This window comes from Hakea prostrata, chromosome 7, assembly GCF_041222555.1.
Source record: "Hakea prostrata isolate BN-2017 chromosome 7, UWA_Hpros_2, whole genome shotgun sequence".
In the NCBI taxonomy this organism is placed as follows: Eukaryota; Viridiplantae; Streptophyta; class Magnoliopsida; order Proteales; family Proteaceae; genus Hakea; species Hakea prostrata.
In genome coordinates this window covers 69,723,438-69,736,286 of record NC_142606.1, presented here as the reverse complement: position 1 = coordinate 69,736,286, position 12,849 = coordinate 69,723,438, and the positions used below count along the sequence as shown (strand labels likewise).

The 12,849-nt window shown below is 39.1% G+C and overlaps 1 protein-coding gene across 1 annotated transcript; it reads left to right on the top strand.

Annotated features, from left to right (window-relative positions):
* The first annotated feature begins 6,445 nt into the window (after positions 1–6,445).
* LOC149011887 (Acyl-CoA N-acyltransferases (NAT) superfamily protein) lies at positions 6,446–11,855 on the top strand. The gene is made up of 9 exons (XM_089162246.1): positions 6,446–7,029; positions 7,328–7,535; positions 7,647–7,699; positions 7,935–7,971; positions 8,084–8,149; positions 8,226–8,330; positions 8,438–8,588; positions 8,743–8,819; positions 9,094–11,855. Exons 1-9 carry the CDS (start codon positions 6,926–6,928, stop codon positions 9,160–9,162), a joined length of 870 nt encoding a protein of 289 aa, XP_089018372.1. The 5' UTR covers positions 6,446–6,925; the 3' UTR covers positions 9,163–11,855.
* Positions 11,856–12,849: the final 994 nt, after the last annotated feature.

Genomic DNA, 12,849 nt, shown 5'->3' with positions numbered 1-12,849 from the left:
ACTTATCTTGCAACCGAAACTTCCCATCCCCATTAGTCTCTCAAATGTTTTGTCTGATGTAAAGCATTAAGACTATTAAGTAATGTTGAAGACTGGAAGAAATCCCAGCTTGTGTTTGAAGGACACAACACAAGTTTTTTCTTTATATAATAATTTATCATATATAACACAAATTAAATCTTCTTAGTGTGGGAATACTACAGGAAAATAAAGGATCTCACCAAATCTACCCTAAACAAGGAAGCCTTGAATATCTACTTTCTACTGAATCTGTCTGACAGTACTCTGTCTCAAGTTGGAGCATAGCTATGTATCATGCCAACATGGCAATAATATTACTTAACATCTTGACACTTAAGCTCCTTGTAAGCACATTAGGCAACCGCTGATTAACTAAGGTAACAAATGTAATCTAGACTAGCTTAATCTCGAACTTTTTGTCAACAGAACTTGTGGAGTCCTTCGAGGGCAGACTTGGACCCATCTACACTAATTTGTACACCATTAAATCTGCTGCAGTCTTCATGGTTGTAACCATCACAAACTGTTAAGCTTGCAACTTGATTGATAATGATATGATGGTCATTTTCTGAAACACGAGTCAAATGACGCTCTGTGAAACACAGGCCAAAGACACATCGAAACTACTGAGTCTCTATCAACCAAAGAGATGAACGATGAAACTTAACTAAAAGAAGAAGTCTACAAGTCTCCTTCTAATTTGATTGATCATCTCCATTGTCTTCACATTCTTCTCCTTAAATTGGCACAAAGGTGGTTAATTACCACCTTAACCATCTTACAATTTAAATTTGAAAACGAAACCACCATAACGAATACATAACTACTACATAATTTGCTAACTCCTATTAACAACTACAACTTCCATAACCGAAACTCTCAAGTTTTCGATGACCTCATTTGGTGTATCGAGTTAATTTATTTAATTAATGGACACACAAGATTTTCCTTCCCCTCGGCATCTCTCATTCTCTGTAGTTGCTGTGAAATCGATTTCATGATGGTCCTAAATTGTACACCCTGTGCCATCAGGACACAAAATTTCCTTGACTTCCAGATGAAGGTGATGAGCTTGATCTAAGCCTTCAGCAATGTTCTTGATGATAGGTTCAGCTGATCCAAATGGAGAGTTTGTTGCTTATTACTTCTTGTGGAGAATATTTTCATACGATAAGTCCAATTAGTTTTTGATATATAAATATGACTATACATGATTATACAGAAAATAATCTGATAACATTTTGCTTGTATTTTTTTTTTTTTTAAGTGAAAAGAATTTCGCATGTATTAATGTATTATCATTTCTTGTTAGAGTACGAGATTCATATTTTCCATTTGACCTTGGACTTGAGAGATCCTATTAATAACAATACTATATCAACTGTATTAATCAATCAAATGATGATATTCTGTAAACGATATATAGGCGAGAAATAGTTTCAGATCGTTAACGATCAAGAATATGCTTGAACATGAAATCTTCTACCATTTTTTTGAGAATATCAAATGAAATCTCCCACTTCACGATGGGAGCGTGGTTTTTGCAGTTGTTGCTAGTTAGATGGATGCCAACGTTCTTGCTTGTGAGCTAAAGGGTATTAGGTGTGGATTGAAGGAAGCCTGGGCTTGTGGATATTGAAGGTTGAGCTTCGGACTGACTCTCTTAATTCTGTCCAAATTTTGGTGGGGCTTGAAGCAGTCCTTGGCATGTTTTGGAGCTTGTTGATGACATCCTTAAGGTAAGAGAGAAGTTTGAGTAGTGCCTTATTGTCCACAAAGTTAGGGTAACCAAGAGGTGTGTTGATCTGCTAGCAGGGATGATACCAGTAAATCAAGAGCTCCAGTTGATTTTTTTTTCTTTCCTTTCTTTTTTGTTGATACAAGCAAATAAAATAATTACAAAGAACAAAACAAAGATCTTCGGGGTACATTGCCTCCTAGCCGTTCATGAGATTTGAGTGCATTAATTGTTTGATTTGCTAGAGTGACAAACCAATTCTTCGTTCCTACTTCTGGAATGGTTAGAGCTTAATTGCAGTAGTGTCTTTGGCTAAAGATAACAGTTCCTCAGCTACCTCCATTGGCCAAAGTGACTTAGGAGACAGCAGGTATTGTAATATCTTGTCTGGCGTGGTCCAGATCCAGGTTACCACCATACCATGGTCTCTAGCATATTTGAATCCTTCTAGAAAGCCCCAAGTAATCAATTTCAAGTGGTTATCTATTGTGAACCGACCAACCACACAATTGTGGATTGCACCACACACAACTGTTGGATGCGATGTTAATGGCTTTCCATTTTCTCTTCAGACCTGTATGCTAAAAATTAGAGATGGGGTTGGAAATTTTACCATTTGTAGTTTGTTTTTCTCTTATATTTAGTATTTAGTATATTGTATTCTCGCACTTGTTTCAACAAAAAAGATTTAGTAAACTTTCATTTTTTTGCTACTCATTTTAGTCTTTGATTTTCTTAAATTTTTTCACTAATGTTTTTTCTTAATTTGTATTTATTTTAGTAGAAAATCTAGAAAAGTATTCACATATCTCAAGTAAAATTTTTATAAAAATAATAAAAAAAAATCTATAAATGTAACTTAATAGATAATTTTATCGAACGGATGAAAATCGGTTGGAAATAGGGGTGCAAGTTTGGCCCTAACTAGCCCTAAACCCGCCATGAGTCCGAATAGGACTTGGGCTCAAGATTTTGGCCCTGAGGGTGGGTTGGGGCCAAAATATTCTTGCCTTGACAAGGGTTAAGGGCGGGCCTGAGATTACTCTTTGGCCCATCAGGCCTACCCCAACCCGTTCTTGACTTTTGCCCCAACCCTAACCCTAGCCCTAATTTTGGCCTTGATCTTGGCCCTATTTTTGACCATGATGTTTGATCTCAATGAATTAGGAGAATAGGGACAAGGATAGGGCCAATCAAGGTCAGGGCTAGGGACAGGGCCAAGTATATGGCCAATTAGGGCTAGGGACAAAGATTGGGCCAATCAGGGTCATGGCTAGGGACAGGGACAAGTATATGGCCAATTAGGGCTAGGGCCAATTAAGACTAGGGACAGGGCTAGGGACAGAGCCAATCAAGGCCTTTGGATATGGCCAATTATGGATGGAATAAGCTTGGCTTGGTCATGTAGGGTCAGGGACAATAATCCTTAGCCCTGAATTAGAGTCAGAGCGGGAATGGGCTTAGATTAGAATACACAGTGCTGGGCTTGGGATTGCAAAAGCCCGGTCTAGCCTGACCTTGTTGTAGCCCTAGTTGGAAAGAGAAATACCATATGCACATCCTATTAGTAATCTGATGGATTTAAATACCTTTAAACGAATACAAATGCAATGCGAATTCCAAAGCAAATTTCAATCATCTATTTACAGCCCTAGGTAAAAAGTCGAAATTTGGTTGGTCTTGAAATTACATCAATATTAGGGGTAACTCAAGGAGGTTGCCTTTTTCCATCCAAAAAAAAAGCCAATATCACCAACGACCATAACAGATATCAATACAACACAAATGAAGAAAACAACCTTCGTGGCGAATCCGATACACCCTCACCCGTGGAATTAGAGTCCAATCGGCTTCCCAATCGGGGAGAGAGAGACTAATGTGATCGTCATACTTTTAAACCACGGAAAAACATCCTCTGTTGTGCACATCTCTGCTGTGCACGACAAAGGCAACAGAGGAAGATGACATCTGGAAAATTAACATTTAATGGCTAAGATTTAAATGCTTATTTTAAGTGTGAAGGCCTAGTTAAAATGGGTTTAACCCACTACCCACTCAAGAAATCTTAATCCAGCAACTTGTTCTCTCTGTAACCCTACATTCGTAGAGGCCATTACCGACTACAAACAATGGAATGGCAACACCAAAGCCATTTGTGGAAGCTCTCCGAAGCGAGGAAGGAATTGAATGTAAGGAAGAAATTGACTCTGCTTGTGGCAACTCTTAGTTCTACTAAAATCAAATGTTATTAGTTCTACATGACCTTCGCCAACAAACTAATTAAATGTAAACAAATTACTGTTGCATCAAAAATGCCTTTGGTTTTATCGGAATGAAGGGCATATGAGTTCCTGATCCTTCCTTCGAGAAAGAGTTGAGACATTCTCTCAAGCTTTCCCTTGAAACCAAAAGAAGACAAGGTCCGGTATCTTTATCATTTAAACCCATAATCGGCAAGCCTACGGGTAGATGCTCTGGCATTGTGAGACCATCAAGTGAAGGAGCTTCAATCTGAAGGAGATTTGCTGACCCATTAGTCTCATCTTTCCCTCGATTTGTTAGCGTTCCCTTGATCGCGTTTGCAAGAGTACTAAAAGGGTGAGTCAATTTCTTCCTCACATTCATCATGACTGAGAGTTTAGAGAGTTGCCACAGATGGTATTGGTGTTGCCACGAATAAGAAGAAGAATATGAAATACTTGCCATTGCTAAACACCATTTTCTCCTCGGCATTAACTCAACTATGGAAAAAATAGCATTAGTGTCAATGGAGCCACTTTGCTGGTGGAAAATAAACATGTTTTAGGCTTGAAACAAAATTTGCATAAAATGACATCGAGAGAACAAAACGAAAAAAAATTGCAGGTTGAGCGATAGACAACTTTAAATGAAGGAGAGAGGTTGTAATGTTGAATCCGGTTTATGAGCGAGCAAGTGGATTAGATCCATCTCAACTTTGGGTTTTTGTTCTTAAATGAAACTTTTAATATCATTCATCAGATTAGAATTTTTCAGGTGTCATCCTCTCCTGCTGCACTGTTGTGCACAGCAAAGAAATATGCACAGCAGAGGATGTTTTTCCTTAAACCACACAATAAGGGACGGGACCAGAGGAGCTCTACTAAAATTTTATTCTACCATTGTTGTATGGTGAGAAAGCCTCGAGAGTTCCATGATTCCAGTTCCAAGCCAACAATTGGGGCACGATCCAGTTCCATGATTCTAAAACGAGTTCTGAATTCTTTAGCCTCTTCGCCTTTACCTGTTGGTTTGCTTGGCTTGCAAGGAATGATTTATGCTTTAATGGGGTGAAATGGAGTCCAGATCGAGTATTGGAAAAAGCAACGAAGGCTTACCGAGAGTTTTGGCAAAGTTCTGTTCTTGCTGGCAGGGATGCTATCGGTGTTGATAGGGTTTGGATTCCTCCGATCGATGGTGAAACGAAGATCAATTCTGACTTCTCTCTGTCTGAAGAAAATAATTCTGCTGGGTTGGGGTTTATTCACAGAAATTCGAGTGGTTTTCCCCTGTTTGCAACGTCTGTTCCAAGCCTGGCAATTTCGATTTTCACAGGTGAAGCGATGGCTCTTCGAGAGGCTTTAATGTGGGCTTTGGATGAAAGGTTGAAAAATGTGGTTTTTGAAAGCGACTCTCTTAACCTTATCCATTGCTTTGAAGAGCCATATATTCCATTTGATTCCAGTGGCTTGCGTGTGGTGGAGGACATTCGGAGCATGCTTGATCGTGAACCATCGTGGTCGGTTCGCTATGTTTCTAGGTGGGCTAATTGTGTAGCCGATTCCCTAGCTAAGAAGGCCCAGTCCGTGGCAAGGCGGATTGTATGGTCTAATTCCACTCCTTGGCTTCTTGACCTTTGTACTCAGGATGTCTTGGGCTCTTCTTGCCCGTTTTCTAATTAAATATCAGTTTACCAAAAAAAAAACCTCTTGACCTTGACCCTCCCTAGCCCTAGCTACTTGAATCTCATCATACCTGGAAAGAGTCAAAGTCAAGCCATAGCTAGTCTAAGAGCTAGCGATTCTCACCCCCCGTCCCGAGCTGGCTTAAACCATGCCTTTACTAAAAAAGAGAGTCTCGCCATTTCAAAAGAAAAGCCTTTAGCCCCTTCCCTTGGCTACTTTAGATCTCATCACACGAGAGTTTTTCAAGATTCTCTGCCATCGGATCGGCGACAACTTCAGAAGTGACTGATTGAATCTTGAATCTACACATGCTTTCGCCTTTTATCTTCTTCCTCTATTGACTTTCACATCTTCCAATCGGGATGATTCCTACTCCTTAAGCCCATAAGCGGAAAGACTCGAACTATCAGATCTCCATGATGGGTGGTATCTGGTTCCCACGGGACTGCCGATTCTCTGGCTTGACTAAGACTTCGAGAGAATGCATTGTTCTCCCGAAGAAGTCATCCAAACTCATGGAAATGTATTCTCTCCACAGGGTCCGGATCATATTGTGCTTCTTTGAATTTTCGACCACATAATTGGAGGTAGAATGCACTGGCTATTTTAATATTTTATATAATTTTAATATTTATTAATGGGTCACACGGTCACACGCCTATGACTCTCTTTGCTTCATTGGCTGGCCGCCACATGTTTTAATCTTCTCCAAGAAAAAATAATAATAATAATTTATACAATAAAAATGGAAATAGATCATTAATCCTGGTGTTTCGAGTCTGTTAGGCAAAAAAGAAAGATTTGTCTGGCAAGTGACAATGATATCCTTGGGCGTGAAGGCCACTTCTTCATCTCTCTTTGCTGGTTTCTGTCCAATCTGTGTGCTTGAATTTGTATTTTCCTCTATTGGTTTTCTTGGTCTTCCTCCTCGGAGATGCACAAATATGTCTTTTTTCTTTTCGCCCAAAGAAGAATAAGGTCTACAAGCCAAAAGGTACTTGTTGCGTTACTTGCTTGGAAACCCAATTCGTTATCCTTCGAATTGCCCAACCCAGCAACCCAACAGCAGTTAGCTCAACTGTTAAGCTGCAGAGAGCAGAAAGCTTGGTTTCAATGGCTTAAATTCTACAACCTTCACCTTCTGGGTCGTGGGTATTTTGAGCCCTGAAGATTTTTTTTCTTTTTCTTTGTCATTTCTGCTACAGAGCAGCTTGAAGAAGTGTTTGAGACATTGGAAGAAGCCATGTCGGCAGGGATGGTTCATCGCAGTCCTGATTTGCTGCAATTTTCCAGCTATGGTTCTCGAATTCACTCCCAGCCTCGCCGTGTTTATGTCTCTCCAATAATGTGAGTCGCCTAATACCCCTGTAATGTTATTTTCTGATCTCTTGCCTGCAAAATTTCTTCCTTTCCTTCCCTAAAAAGTTGAATTTTTTTGTGGAATTTAAATTAAAATATTTAGCCAGTCCTGGTTTCGCGACCTCTGTTCCTTTGGATCAGAGAAAATTATTGAGGTTCAGGATTGGATTTGCTGGAATAGTTCCAGTTTGTTTTATCAGACCCTCTTTCTATTAGTTATTAGCTGCACATATAGGGCTATTTCTGATCTCTAGTCCAATCAATCAACATTGGTCTTGATCCTCAGGAAAATCGACCCAACATCTCCACAGACAAGGAAGGAGGCACAGACTATGGATGTTCCAACAATATCTAGTCCTCAGGTTGAGTCTATAAAGCCATCAAATTTTCGGTTTGATCGGGTGCAACATTTCGATCAAGAGTTCAATCATGGGAAGGTAATGGATTTTGGAAGATTTGTGACCCGGGCAGCAGTGTTGGATGAAGAGTATTGGGTGGGTAGTATAACTACATTCAAAATCAAATCTTGAATTTTGGCCATTTTTATCAATTCTTTTCTTGATAAAACTTTTGGTGGTTGTGGTTGGCCTTTGATTTTGTGGAAGACATCAGCATGGTTGAGAGCAGAATGTCACTGGGAGGATCAACCAAATGGACGGTTTGTATTAAATATTATACCCAGAATTTTATGGCATGTTCTCTCTTCCCTGTTATCAGATAACCAAAGCAGGAGATGGAGACCACCATTGGGTTTAAAAAGTAGGGACTACTCTTGGTGGAAACATTAGAACATGCTTTTGAAATTGGATTACTGTTACCACCACTTTGTTCAATCTTGAGAAGAAGCTAATCTAGATTTTTTTTTTTTTTTTTTAAATTATTCACTAATGCAGCTATGTCAATAACTACAAGCAAAAATTTGCAGAGCAGGTAAAGCCTGGATGTCATACATATTTGAGGCTCTTTTTTTTTACTGCAAAACACTGAAATACTTGGCATTCTGTTCTTGCATTTTTCTGAATTCTTCCCTGCTTTGTTTCAGGAATTTAATGCATTAAAAAGACGATGCAATGCGCAGTATGCAGACCAATGCACCTGCATCATCGCGGTAGGCTGTTTATGAGTGTATTTGCTTCATTCCTGTGGAAACGAATTCTTCATCCTTTCTTTTTCAAAATCATCAGGTTAAGAAGACGGACAAAAATGAACGATGCACTGTATTGAAGAGTGTGGTTGGAACTGTGGATTTAAGCATCCAGCACCTGTTACAAGGAGAGGAGTATCCTGGGGTAGAAAATCAGAGTTCTTTGATTAGGAGTTTCAATCTTATAGTGCTGAGGAGCAATGGTTCTAGCTGACATATGGTGTAACTTTTTTATTGTAACTTTCTTATTAGGAACTAATGAAGGCTCCAATCTTTCACTGCTTCAACCGAACAAGAAGGATGTATGGTTATTTAGCAAACTTATGCGTGACCAAAAGTGCGCGTCGACGGGGCATTGCTAGCAAAATGTTGCTGTTTGCTATTGAGTCTGCCAAATCAGATGGTAATTGTATAAATCCAGCAAGTGCTTCATTTTTAAATGTATGTTAACATTGAAGCAGGCAGATTTCAAGGGTTTATGAAGTAGTCTGGATGAGTTGAAACATGGTCTTTATTTTCCTAAACTCCCACCACTGAATCCGGTCTCCTTGGTGCAGGTGTGGAACAAGTATTTGTGCATGTTCACAAGGACAACATACCAGCAAAGGACCTGTACCAAAAGATGGGTTTCCAGGTGATGCCTCCTTGATTGCTCATCTTTTTTTCTTTTTCTTTTTTTCTTTTTTTCCTTTTTCCCCCCTCGTGGTTTGGAATCTCCTGTTGTGTTTGGCATGCATTCCCAAAACATAAAATTTTCTGGAGCACATTGAGAAAAGACAAAGAATCAGGTTTCAGAATGCTTTGTAGGCTCAGGATCTATTCTGGGGAGCTTACCTAGTACAGGCATAGATTACCCAATTTTTTTTCTGTCAACATGAGCTAATGCAGCTTCAGTATTTCTTGTTCAGAGAGTGGAAACAGCAACCCACTTAGAAGAGAAGAATCACCTGCTTTCTATGAAGACGAAGCATTTGTAAATTGATGAGAGCAGATTTTCATCTTCCTCTTTTGGTATAGAACAAATCAAACCATGAATTTCTTGTAGAGTTTTTCCTTTCATGATTTTCTTGTAAAGTTATTCGAAGGCCAAGTCTTGCATTATTCTGAACACTAATATGATTACAAAATTATAATAAAGACATTAGTTTACCTTCTTGTGGACTTAAAGGAGTAGAGCAACCATGAACTGTAGATTTTGGGATGGGATAAATGTCGTTGCTTTTGTTCATTGGCAGAATCAGGAGGAAATACAATTAGTATATACTGTTGTTGTGTGTCTCAGATTCTTGTACCCGTTTTGAAGATTGATCAGTTCTAATGTATTTTGGTAGCAACCTGAATGGACTTCTACTGAAATTCTTGATTGTTATAGAAGGATTTGGCCAATAGACCGAAGTCTGAAGCCCCAACATGGATCTTGTCATGGATATGGAAGCAAAGCCTTGTGGTATTGTACAGTATGACTCAACCCGATCGGAGGATTATGTATGTCTTACTGTCCTCTTGCTAAGCAAGGGTGAAATTTGTGGTCATTTCTGACTCAAGGTTTCAGGTGAGAGCTTGCAATGCTGTTTGGTGTTTTCATGACAAATATCTATTATAACCTTCTGCCATTATGTAGTGAAAATATCTTCATTTTCACTCTTGGAGGTAGTATATTGCATTGGTGTATGAACCATTTTAAATCTCTTAGTCCTTACTGTTTTCTTTGATGTTCATTCTAACATATACAAGTGGAATGGAACTACTGCATCAGGCTATGACACAGATTAGCTTGAAAAACAATGTAAAGCAAATGGATCATGATCTCTTCAATTATCGATCACTTTTTAGGTGTTAATACATGATCTTCTTTTGAGGAGGATGTGTGATCCATATATTCACCATCCTTATTCGGGTAAGCAGATAACAAGATCGTTATCTTCCCTTGGAATGGCTTGATTGAATCTTCAATTCTCTTCAATTCTCCAATATAACTCTTGATGAAAATATTCTTAACGAGTTACATCATCTTAGAAGCCTGGAGTCTTTTACTTCTAGATTTCACTATCCCCCAAATCACTCTGTAAAAATTCAGCTTCTTGTTTGACACCATACCCAAGTCGTCAAGTTCTTTCTCTATGCCTGAAATGCCATCCAGAACAGTGGTGAACTTCTGTTTGATGCTGCATCTCTGTATTGAGAAGTGTATCAATCAGTGGACTCAAAATCTTCCAACCTGATTATGCCATTATAGCAGATCAAACTAGCAACTCTTCTGGGTTTGTAACATGTAACTCCAATAAAGTTTAAGAATTCAAGAACTGGAATCAGATTGGCCAAATTGGCTGATTTGGACAGGCCAGTCTACATGTCAATTCTAGGATTAGGCATATTATTTTTTATTCTGGTCACTTCCTAACTGAACTGACCAATCTAAACCAGTTCCTGCTGTTTTAAAGCTTCACTACAGTATAATATTTGAAATTGAATACCTCTCCAAAAAAATACCTTTATGCATGTCAGCATGTGGCAGCTGCAGCCTGCAAGTGACTCACTCCCTAGTGGTTTGGTAAACCTCATGTCCCAAGTTCAAATTCCCTCTGCTCCTCTATTTCTTGCATTGGACAGTTGTGTGCTCTTTGGCCTAGGCATGAGTGCTATTGGCTTCTGTGGACTATACTAGGCCTCCGGTGGGGCTCCGCTGATAAGGCCAATATTTGTGCTGGTAGTGCACAGGGGTAATGCTTGCATAGGTCGCACTCGATAAAAAGTCCAAACATTGCGTAGCGGGGGGCGCTAGGTCGCCGCTACTGCATCCCATCTTTTTTCTACCAAAAAAAAAGTGATGTTGTACATGTTTATTAAATTTTAAGATTTGGGAGTGCTAGTGGTGTCGAGAACAAATCCGAACTGTGACAAAACAACCGAACAAAACCCAAATCAAACCAATTTCGTATGGGGCAAGCTGCAGTTTGTGGTGTATGGCAACCAGTTCAAACTCAGATCACACTGCCCCTCTGAAAACCAGATTGAAACTGATACAAACCAGAAAAGCAACTTGGTTTGTTCATTCAAAGTTCATATATACATGATGTGTGTTATGTTGAGACTTTAATTGTTATACCCGACTTTAAAGATGGACTTACACCGACATATTTTGATGGGTGACCTCAATGACCCATTTTTTAAGATCTATGATGGAAGCAAAGGGTTGGTACGGTACAACCCAATCCGATAGATCTACCTGTTGACCCCATTACAATCTATATTTACATATCTTATGTTTGCCTACAAGGTCGCGAGAAATTTGGTATTTTCACATTAAGGTATTGGATAAGAGTTCTTGTAATGTCGTTCTTGGTGATTGAGTGTGAGATCTCTGTTTTATACTTCTTCTACATGGTAAAAAGCTCTTCCTCTTTACCTATAGACGTAACACAACGCATTGGTATGTAAACCACGTTAAATCGCTGTGTACTTTTGTTTTGTTTCTATCTCAATTCGCTATTTCTTGATGTTTGTTTTAACAATATGCTAAAAATCAATTCGAGCTCTGCCAGACAAGACTGACGATTTGGCAACCCAAGGGTAAACTTCCGAGGAATTTGACCCTGGAATAAAAGAATAAAAGAAAACAAAAAGAAACCCAGCAGTTGAGTGCTAGAGTACTCTATTCCAGTAAAAGAAATGTAAACTGCAATATTTTGTATTTCTTTGTGTTGACAAATTTGAAATCAAGCTTCTAGCTGATACCCACTTAGAAGAGCATCAGATTCCAATTGATTATGCAGCAATTTCCTCGACACCCATAGTGTAAGGAAATGGAATCAACTTTTCATAGCTAAGTATTGATATGAAACCATATCCAACCATCCCAATAACAAGCTTCATCAATAAGCCCAAACAGAACCTTTTATAATTGCTTACCTTATTGAGGCCTTTAGAGCATCTAGAAAGGGTGTCTCTTCTTCTTTCCAACTAGCCATTGTAGGTGTTCAAGATGGACTAAGAGTTACAGGTCCCCAGAAACTCTTTTTCTTCTCTGTTGGTGTTGGTCTCATAACAATAGCTTGTCTGGATCTGCAATTCTGCATGGGTAGCTCCCGAAGGCCTTCTTATTACTGTGAAAGACTAGTGGCTATTGTCTTGGCTCTTCTTGCTGTTCTATCACCTCTTTATATTGACCGGAAACAAGTCATCATACTGGAAGAAGAAGAAGAAGATGGCAGCACCATCAGCTTTATTTCCTGGGCATGGTTACCTCTGTTGCTAGTGATCCTGATCATTGCCATCAACATGTCTTGTTACTTGGACAAAAGATTTAAGAGGTTTGACCCTTACTGGATACACAGAGTTGGAGGTTCTCCATGTGGGATCCTGGCCCTTCTTATATTGCTTGCTTTGGTTTTAAAGTGTAAAGCTGCTTCAACCAACAACTGAACTTTTTGGAGCCCTAAAAGTTAGAAAGAAGAAGGTGCAATCTTGTATATTTTTATGGTTTCATCTTCATGTTTCTGGACTGCAATTTTTTTCTGTGGAAGTTGTTTCCATCACTCCGCTTGTATCCAGTGCAATATATGGCATCATGAAATCAGTTCCTTGTAAGAGTGTCGATCAGTTGAGTCCCTAATCAATTCAGTAAGTGGAATCCATTACTAAATGGTTCAGTTCTCTCTCTTCTT